This window comes from Orycteropus afer, unplaced genomic scaffold (assembly GCF_000298275.1).
Source record: "Orycteropus afer afer isolate SDZICR_OR568_19922 unplaced genomic scaffold, OryAfe1.0 scaffold00535, whole genome shotgun sequence".
Taxonomy (NCBI): domain Eukaryota; kingdom Metazoa; phylum Chordata; class Mammalia; order Tubulidentata; family Orycteropodidae; genus Orycteropus; species Orycteropus afer.
Window position 1 is genome coordinate 951537 of NW_006922122.1, and position 10685 is coordinate 962221.

Here is a 10685-nt window from a genome sequence, read left to right on the forward strand (position 1 = left end):
AGAATAGGAGAAAAGAACAAGAGTACAAGAATAGTAAAGAAAAAATGGTAAAACTGCAAAAGGAAAAACAAAGGATGGGAAGAACCAAAAGAAAGAAAAAAGAAGGGAAATAAGAAAAGGGAAGAGAAAAAAAAAAAAAGGTACAGGGAGAGGAAAGAGGAAAAGAAAAGGAAGAAAGATGAAGATAAAAATAATAATTTTAAAACAAACAAACAAATACAAAACTATGTGTGGTGGTACTTGGCACCCAGTCTCTGTCAGTGAACTGACCAGGATGGAATTCCTACTGGTCAAGAAGGTGGTGCAGGATGAGGATGGCCACAGCTCTGTTCAAGAAGAGGTTGTGGAGTATAAGAGTAACAAGGGCACCTTTCTTGTCATCAGCCTTCCATGTGTTTTCCCATGCTGTTCTTGGCATGTGAAGCCTATTATTAGGTTGCTGGCCAGGTAAGAACACTGCTTGCAAATATTCAAAATATCTGTACGCTCAGCACAGCTGCTGACAGTGCACAGGTTTGTTTGTCTCCTCCTTTCCTGTTTTCCTTTCCAATTATTAGGCACCAATCAATCCTTCCCCATGCAGTCCTTTTTGAACAGAGCTGATTCTTAGGTTGCTGCTAGAAAATATCAAAATGGCTGTGCCTTCAGTACAGCTGACACTGAGGTCCATTTGTCTTCCTACTCACTGTTTCATTCAGGTTATTCAACTAGTTGGTATTTAATCTACTTCTTTATCCTTTGAAAAGCTCAGGGTTCCAGGATTGTTTTCTGTATCAATTTTAATTGGTATCCCATTGCTTTCTTGCAGAGGGTCTGTGTAACTTGTCTGCCTATTCTACTATTTTGCTAGAACTCCCCAATTCAATATATTTTCAATAAGCATCTAGAAAATTATCTCAATGTTATTAACTACATTTCAAGTTATTGAAATTTTCCCATAACAAATAGAGGAATTAACAATTCACATTTGTGTGTATTAAAATTTTTTTCATAGTATTTTCTTGTAAACATCTAAATAATGTAAAAGACTAAAAAAACCCTGCTAAAACATATATCTATATAATATACTTAAGAATAATTAGAAAATACATTATTAGTTCATATACTAAGTTAATGTCAAGAAATAAATTTAATAAATCAGAAGTATAAGTATCTTTTGAATGAGTAGAACTAACACGGTCTTCAAAATTCTCACATACAAAGAGACACTTTCACTAATAAACTATTCTTCTTTAGGACTGAATAGCAATGTTTGTGTATGATCGTGACTGTATTGTTAGGGAAATTGAGTAAGATTCAGATGAGAAAAATGTGGTTGCCATAGATCCTTGGATATTTTCAAAATGATAATTATTTCCCTGAAATTCAAATCCCAAAGGCAACTCAGAAGGAACGCTAATTAATCTCTCAAGAAATTTTACAATCCTGAGGGTTTCAAAGATTTTTTATAAGTGAACAATTTAATTTTGTGAAGATTCATGAGATTTCTTAAAACTATACATTTCAGTTATTTATAAAGTTATTTTTATATTTTTAAATTCCTCAGCCCTGGTTCACCTTAAAAAATGATTAAAAAAGAAACACCTGTAAAATTCTGTGCATAGACAGAAATTTTAAACAAAATTTTGACTAATTTGAAAAATTAATGTTCAGACATTTTTTTTTTTTTTATTCCAGTCCTTAGAATAAATAAAGTTGGCTGGATTTACAATACCCAATGGTGAATCATGATGGTTGGGAATCAGGCTTAGATTTATCTGACTGTAAATGTAATTTCCTATTTACTGCACAAGTCCCTCTATTAGTAATGCAGCACTTTCCATATTACTAGTATGATATTAAAAACTGAGCAACCCAGTGCATAGAGAAAGAATATAGCACATCCCTCAGTACTATATAATCTGGTTTAAGATACACTGTAGCACTTTCTTTGCTTCCATTCCTATGGTTAATTAGTTAATTAATTAAATGCCTACTGGTTTCTAGGTACCAAGAATGCAAAATCCTGGAAGCTGTCCAGGGAATTTTCAAATATGAGAGACAGAAATTATTGGAAATAAGGAGTAGCAATCTGAAAGACAGTCTGATTATGGTGATGCAGGGCAGAGGAAGGAAACTGTTATTAATTAAGCACATAATATGTGTCCTTCAGATTCACTTCCTGGCATAGTAATATGTATGGAGTAAAACAGTCAGAATCTAATCTCAATTTCTGAAAAAACACATAAAAATATCAGCTGTGTCAGTAATGCATAATAAAAAAAGCAAATTTAGTTAAAACTATGTTACATGAAAGTAGCTTTGGTAGTGCAGTGGTTAAGGAATTTGGCTGCTAATCAAAACATTGGTGGCTTTAACTCACCAGCATCTCTAAGGAAGAAAGATGAGGTAACCTGCTTCCCGAAAGATTTACAGCCTTGGAAACTCAATGGGCGTCTCTATGACTTGGAATTGACTTAGTGGCAGTGAGTTCCTTTTTTCAGTATGTTACATGAAATTCATAAGAGGAATAATAAAACATATTTGTCCCTCAAATTCTCCTGATGTGAAATAAACTCTAATTATGTCTGAATGCTTTGCATAATTTCATTTTGGAAATGTATTTTAATTTTTACTCTTACCATTCACTGTATGAATAGGAATAGTTATTTTAAGATGCAATTTGGGGAATTTGAAAATCACAAAAGTGTTCATAAAAGTTGGAATTTTTATGTAGATAGCATGACTTTAATTTAACACTTTTAGAAGTTTTGTCAAACTATCCTGCGTTTCATTATAAATGCCTACACAAAACTTATATCCATTGCCATTGAGTTGATTCCAACTCATAGTGATCCTCTAGGACAGAGCAGAACTGCCCACAAAGGATTTCAGATGCTGTAAATCTTTAAAGAGGCAAATTGTCACACCTATTTCCCAAGGAGTGTCTGCTGGGTTCAAACTGCTGACTTTCCAGTTAGCAGTCCAGTGCTTAACCACTGAGTCATCAGGGGTCAAAGGGATAAAAAAGTCTAAAAATACCCTCAATTATACTTTTAGTCTTTCTCATACAGAATAAATTATATAATTTTGCCTTTGTACACATTATTTGGATGTTATTATAATTAGCTCCAAGTCCATCTACACAGTAATCACTCAGTCTTAAAAATGATTCTATGTCACAGAAGTACATCAATTATATATGAACACAGAATCACATCTAGAATTTGTTGCATCAATATATACTCTTGTCCTTGGTAGATATATGTTAACATAATAATGTACGTATTGTGGAAAAACCATCTTGGAGACCCAAGGAAGGGTCGTTATGAGTCGGATCTGACTCAACGGCAGTAAGTTTGGCTTTTTGGTTTGGTTCAAATAAAATAGTGTTATATCATGGCAATTCCTATTCATGTCAAACCAAAGGGTGAAGAGTAGGACTGCTCCATAGGGTTATAAAGTCTGGAAACTTTCAAAGCAGATCACCATGTCTTACTTCTGAGGTACCTTTGGATGAGTTTGAACTACCAAACTCTCTGTTAGTAGTCCAGTACTTAACCATTTGGGACATTCAGAGACTAATAGTTTCATAGACACCAATTTTTTTAATTGTATTAAGCTTTTATAAAATACATAAGCAAACATAATAATAGTACAGTAAGCACAGTAATAAGAGACTAATTACATATATAATAATTGATTACTAATAGTTTGTCAACAACTTGAAAATAATTATTGAAAGGTACAAAAGTATTGATTAACCATAAACCCAATGACAATTATTTTGACAATTATTTGAAAGTTTATCCTCATCAGGTAAATATACATTTTTTTTTTCTTATTTAATTTCCATCTGCCAAAGGGGCAAGGAGACCACATCTTTAACTTCCTCTAATTGTGCAAGAGGAAGACAATCTTCATCAGTAGCCCAAGGCTGATCCCTGTGAGGCCAGACATGCTGCCTCCCTCCACCCCTTTCACCAACCCCGCCACCAACCGTTCCTCCCACAGCACCCACCACCTCTCTGCTGGGTTCAATAATTCACTGCAGTGGCCACACAGAACTCACAGATTATGGGGTTTATTAGGGAAGCAACAGGCTACAATTCAAGTTCAGAAATGCACTCAGTCTCTTGCAGCCAGCTGTCTCACTTAGCAGCTAGCAGACTCTCTCTCAGCAGCACATGTTTCTCTCTCAGCAAGTGCATGTCTCTCAGGAGCACATTTCTCTCAGCAGCACATCTTTCTCAGCCAGCAGTCAGAGAGATTCCTCTGCCTCTAGGAGAGTTCCTTTAGAGCCTGGCAGAGTGGCCAAACTAACCAATCCAACATCAGAATTCTATACACTTGAGAGAGAGGGAACTTCCCAGAAGATTGCTTCATGCCATCCTAAACAGAAATACCCCAGGTGGATAATTTTAACAATCAGGAGCTACTCATTTGTTCATGGCAAATTCCACTGTAGAGTTTACAAAGACATATGGCTAGAAAAGCCATACTATGTAATTTACTACACAGCACCATCTCAGATAGTACTATTTTTAGTTCTCAGGTTGAATTCTTTAGCCTTCGAACCGGTATGGTGCTTGAAGTCAGGGCCTCAAGATTAGATTTATGGAAATAGTTTTCAAATATTCTACAGTGCCAAGTGCTAACTATTTACCATAAGAACATGTAACAATTTTGACAGAATTTCATATTTTCAATCACTTTATTGCTAAGCATATTCCTAAAATAATACTTATTTTTTTGACAAAAACATCAAAATCATGGCAGACCAAGGCACAGTTTATGGTATCTTTGTGAACTGAAACTCTGGTTTATCAATTTCTCTTTTTATTTTTGAAAATTGGATTTTGTTGAATTCAAAATTCTGTTAAATTTAAGTTCTGCAGAATTTAACAGAATTCTGACTTCTAAGCTTCCTTTTTGTTTACATGATATAATTTTCATTTTACTACAAGAAAAATAATATAGACAAAGATCAAATGATTGCACATATCACATACTAGAGCAGTCTACTTTCCAGAATTAACTTGATGAACAAGATAAATTATTAGTTTGTTTGAAATTGATTTTTATCATTGCAAAGAAAATATTTTTAAATTTGTTCAATCAATTAAAAACACATACATAGTATTAGATGACATGACATATCAAAATTTTTCTCCCTTTAAGCATTTTTTAAAAAGCTTCTATGAAACTTTAGATTGATGTTATTAGAAAGTTATATTACATTTGTCACCTTTTGTAAATATATGGATAGATAGAACATGTTAACATGTTTTCTCAAACATACAATGCAAACCCCAGACAGTCTTTTTTCAAGTACTATATTTCTTAATAAAATTCTTTGTTAATTTTAATATTGGCACCAGTTGATATAGGATTTATAATAATATATAGAATAAATGTCTATGTCAAAATAATGAAATTATATGTAAATGACATCTCATTTTAAGAAGTCAATCAGAAAACATCAATATTTTAAAGAGCCTACCTAGTATGAAGAACTCCAATGGTAATTCACACACAAAAAAAGTATTGTTGAATTGATAACAAGCACAACTGCAGCTTTATAAATGCCCTTTTCTCATAGGGATATGGAGAAATGTGTTCTGGGAAATTCATTAGTAAGAAAATATCAAGTTGATAAATAAAGGTTCATCAAATACATGAAATGAAGCTAAGTCATATACACCTGTATGTGTTTGTTTTATAAAAAAAACAAATACTTATTTTTTGATGCCATGTAGTTATTCATTACAACTGGAGACCAATCTCAACGTTGATCATACATGTTAACACTTACCTCACATGGTTGATGATGAGTGTTGTGGTAGCAATGAAAAAATCATCCACTCTGTCAAATTGCTTTCCCACTGGCTGTGTGTGGATCGTGTGGTGAGGCACATTTCCACTGGCTAGGGTTATTACCTAAATAGAACACCTGTGTTATAGACTAGTACATTCACTTGCAAAACAGAATAAGCTTTAATTTATTTAGAGACAAAATTAATTTATTTCTAATATTTTTTTCAAAAGTTCTCCACTACTATCTGCAACATTTATATATTATTAAACACCTTACGAGGAGCTCTGGTGGCATAGCGCCTAAGACATTTGACTGCTAACCAGAAGGCTCATGGTTCAAACCCACCAGCCACTCCTAGAAAGGAAGATTGGGCAATCTACTTCCATAGTAGTACTGCCTCAGAAACCCAAGGAGGGGTTGCTGAGTTGGATCCAACTTGATGGCAGTGAGTTTGGTTTTTTTTCAATAATTCTTTAATTATTTTGCTCATTTTTAATATAGAAACTTGTTTCTATAAAGAAATTTTTAATGTGCAAAATAATTTCTGATTAAAATATGAAATAACAATGTATTATAAAAATGTTAACCGTGCTGTAATAATAATAAAAGTTAAGGTAGTATAAATGAGATATTAGGGACAAAATCCCTCTAACAGAACAGATCCATCAACATAGAACTCAAAACTCCAAAATAAACCACATTAAATTATTTTAGCATTTAAGAATCTTAGAACAGATAAAACCTTACTTTTAAATATTTTCCTTGTATGAGACTCAACATAACTGATTTATGAGTTTTAATCAGCAATGTTTCTTTTATCTAACTTTTCAACATTAGTTGGTTTTTACACTTCTATAGTGAATCAAAGAAAAGATCACCACATTAAAACTCCTTTATTCTTCATATCCCATTATGTTCCAAATTCATCAGTTCTTTCTTCAAATTTCTCATGCCTGCCTGTTTCTTTGTATTTTCCCTGCTGCACAACCATTATTTTGTGTTAGCTGTAGAAGGGCTTTCCCACATTTATTTTTTTCTTTCTTCCCTTTTTAATACTTTCTAAATTTGGACACCAAACTACACTTCCTAAACTGTTCTCTAAGTTAGAGTTTCCTTATGCACACTGAGTCTCTTCCTTTAGTTTTTATGATAGAAGAAAACTTTTTTTTTTTTTCCCTGAAAATCCATTTTATGTTCATTGAAACAAGTATACTTCTATTGAGCTCCACTTAAAATTGCCATGTTAGGGTGAAAGACATTAATTCAGCTATATTTTGTTGCAGTTAAACAAAATAAAAAAAAATAAAGCAACACTAAAGTCTTATGGTTGTTGTTAGGTGCTGTCCAGTCATCTGTGACTCATAGCAACTCTATGTGCAACAGAATGAAACACTGCCCTGTCCCGTGGGAGCCTTATGATCCTTGTTATACCTCAGCACATTGTTGCAGCCACTGTGTCAATCCATCTTGTTGAGGGCTTTCCCCTTTTTCATTGACCCTCCACTTTACCAAGCATAATATTCTTCTGCAGGGAATGTTCCCTTCTGACAATATGACCAAAGCAGGTGAGATGAAGTCTGGTCATTCTCACTTCTGACTGCACTTCTTCCAGGATTGATTTGTTATTTCTTTTAGCAGTCCATGGTATTCTCAGTATTCTTCACCAACACCACAACAAAAAGGCATCAACTCTTCTTTGGTCTTTCTTATTCATTGTCCAATTCACACGCATATGAGGTGACTGAAAATAGCATGGCTTGGGTTAGCCACACCTTAGTCTTCAAGGAGACATCTTTGCTCTTCAAAACTTGAAAGAGGTCTTTTGCAGCAGATATGTCCAATGCGATATCTCATCTGATGTCTTGACTGCTGCTTCCATTGGTGTTCATTGTAGAACCAAGTAATATGAAGTCCTTGACAACTTCAATCCTTTCTCCATCCATTGTGAAACTGTTTATTGGACCAGTTGTGACTTTTTTTTTTTTTCTTTATATTGAGGTGTGGGGGCTCTGGTAGCATAGTGCCTAAGGCACTTGACTGCTCACCAGAAGGCTGGCGGTTCAAACCCACCAGCCACTCCTGAGAAGGAAGGTTGGGCAATCCTACTTCCATAGTGATACTGCCTCGGAAACTCAAGGAGGGGTCGCTATGAGTCGGGGCCGACTCGACGGCAAAAAAACAACAACAACAACATTGAGGTGTAATCCATACAGCAGACTAGTCTTCAATCTTCATCAGTAAGTGCTTCAAGTCATCCTCACTTTCAGTAAGCAAAATTGTGTCATCTGTGTATTGCAGGTTGTTAAAGAGCCTTCTTCCTGATGCCGTGTTCTTCTTCATTTAGTCCAGCTTCTGAGATTATTTGCTCAGCATACAGATTGAATAAGTATGGTGAAAGGATACAACCCTGATGCAATCCCATCATGATTTTAAACTTGCAGTATCCCTTTGCTCTGTTAAAATGACAGCCTCCTGGTCTATGCACTGTTCCTCATATGCACAATTAAGTGTTCTGAAATTCCCTTTCTTCTCAATTTTATCCATAATTTGTAATGATATTTGACCCATCTGGAGTTTATTTTGTGTATGGTATGAGGTATGGATCTTGTTTCATTTTCTGCAAATGGATTTGTAGCTTTGACAAAACCATTTAAGATAGTCTCTTCCCCATTTACTTAATTTTGACCCTTTGTGAAAGATCAGCTGACCAAGGGCCGATGGATCTGTTTCTCGGTTCTCAGTTCTGTTCCACTGCTCTCTGTGTCTGTCATGCTTCTTTACTTGTGCTTTGCTTATATGAGGTCTCTTTGCTTTCCATCTAAAATTAGTAATTGGTGTTTCCATGTACTTAAAGAATGGTGACAGAACCTGGATTTTGATTATATCAGATATATTGATTGTTTTGAGGAGTATTCATTATTTTCACAGTGTTCAATGTTCCTATCCATGAGCATAGTATATGTTTCCCTTTATGTAGATCTCTTAGAGTTTCTTACAGTAGTATTTTTTAGATTTTTTTGTATAACTCTTTTGTATTCCTGGTAGGTTTATTCCCAAGTATTTTATATTTTTGTTAGCTTTGTAAATCGTATTGATTTCCTTATTTCCTTTTCAGAGACCTCTTTCCTGTTGTAGATGAAACCAACTGATTTTTATTTTATTTTATTTTTTATGTTGATCTTGTGTCTTACTACTATGCTAAATCATTCCATATATTCCAGTACTTTTATTGCTCAGTCTCTTGGGTTTTCTATGTATAATATCACATCATTTGGAAATAGGGATAGTTTTACTTCTCCCTTACCAATTTAGATGCCTTTGATTTGCCTTCTTTGTCTTATTGTCCTGGCTAGGACTTCCAATACAATGCTGAATAGAAATGGTGATAGAGGGCATCCTTGTCTAGTTCCTGTTTGCAAGGGGAATGGTTTCAGTCTCTCTCCATTGAGAATAATGTTGGCTGTTGGTTTCACATATACGCTCTTTAATATGTTGAGCAATTTCCCTTCTATTGATATTTTTCTGAGAGTTTTTATCAGGAATGAATGTTGAATTTTATTAATATTTTTATGCATCTATTGACATGATCATGTTATTATTTCCATATAGTTTACTTATGTGATGGATTACGTTGATTGTTTCTCTAAAGGTGAACCATACTTGCATACCTTGTATGACTCCCACTTGGTTATAATGTATTATTTTTTTCATAGGGTGTTGGAGTCTGTTGGCTAGAATTTTGTTCAAGATTTTTGCATCTATATTAATGAGTAATATTGGTTTGCAGTTTTTTTCTTAGTGGTGTTTTTGCCTGGTTTAGGTATTAGGATTATGCTTGCTTCATAAAATGAATTTGGGAAGATTCCATCTTTTTCTATGTTCTGGAATAGTTTGAGTAGGATAGGTGTCAGTTCTTCCCTGAATGATTAGTAGCATTCTCCACTAGAGAACCGTTTGGGCAGGGACTATTTTTTGTTGGTAATTTTTTTTTTTCACCTGTTCATTTTTTGTTGTTGTTGTTGTTATAAGTCTGTTCAAGTTTTCTACCTCATTCTGTGTTTCTTTAGGTAAGTACTATGTTTGTAGAACTCCTTCCATTTTTCCTAGGTTTTCAAGTTGTTGGAGTACAGTTCTTCATAGACCCTGGTATTATTCTTTTTATTTATATTGGTGCTATTGAGATGTCACTCTTTCATTTCTTATTCATGCTATTTGTATCTTCCCCTTCTTTTCCTTTGTTAAACTGGCCAGTGTTTTGTTGATTTTATTAATCTTTTCAAACAACTGACCTCTAGCCATGTTTTTCTCTTGCCTCTGCATTTTCTGTTTCTTTATTTCTGCTCAAATCTTTATTATTTATTTTCCTCTGGTGACTATAGAATATTTTTGCTGTTCTTTTTCAATTTTTGGGGGGATAATTGGATTACTGTGTGGATTTTGTCTCTTTCTTCTTTTTTATGTGTGCATGTATTGCTGTAAATTACCCTCTGATCACAGTTTTTGTGATGTCCCAAAGATTTTGGTAGTTTATGATTTCATTTTCATTTGACTCAAGGAATTTTTTTTTCTTTTAAATTTTTATTGTGATTTGGGTGAAAATTTATGTAGCAAATTCATTTTCCATAAAGCAGCTCACATACACTTTTCTCATGACATTGACTATAATTTCCCACAATGCAACAGATTCCCTCCCACTTCCTCCCCATAGTTACTTCTTCCCTGTGTTCTCCCTTCCCATGTAATCCTGCTCCCTGAGCTGTCTAACTGTGCATGCATAGCCTTTTATTCTCCCATGATTGATCTCTCCAGTGAGTGTATCTACCTAGTGTAAATGTTCAGTTCATATGCCTGTCTTTTGGTTGGTTGGAAGCCACAAGTGTGGGTTCAG

The 10685-nt window shown here is 34.3% G+C and overlaps 1 protein-coding gene across 1 annotated transcript in view; it reads right to left on the reverse strand.

Annotated features, from left to right (window-relative positions):
- The window catches only part of FSTL5 (follistatin like 5), an 813440-nt gene that overhangs the window by 96511 nt on the left and 706244 nt on the right, over positions 1–10685 (reverse strand). The window contains exon 13 of the mRNA XM_007955717.1: positions 5795–5919. Within this exon, the coding sequence (XP_007953908.1) occupies positions 5795–5919 (125 nt within the window). The remainder of the gene's footprint in view (positions 1–5794; positions 5920–10685) is intronic.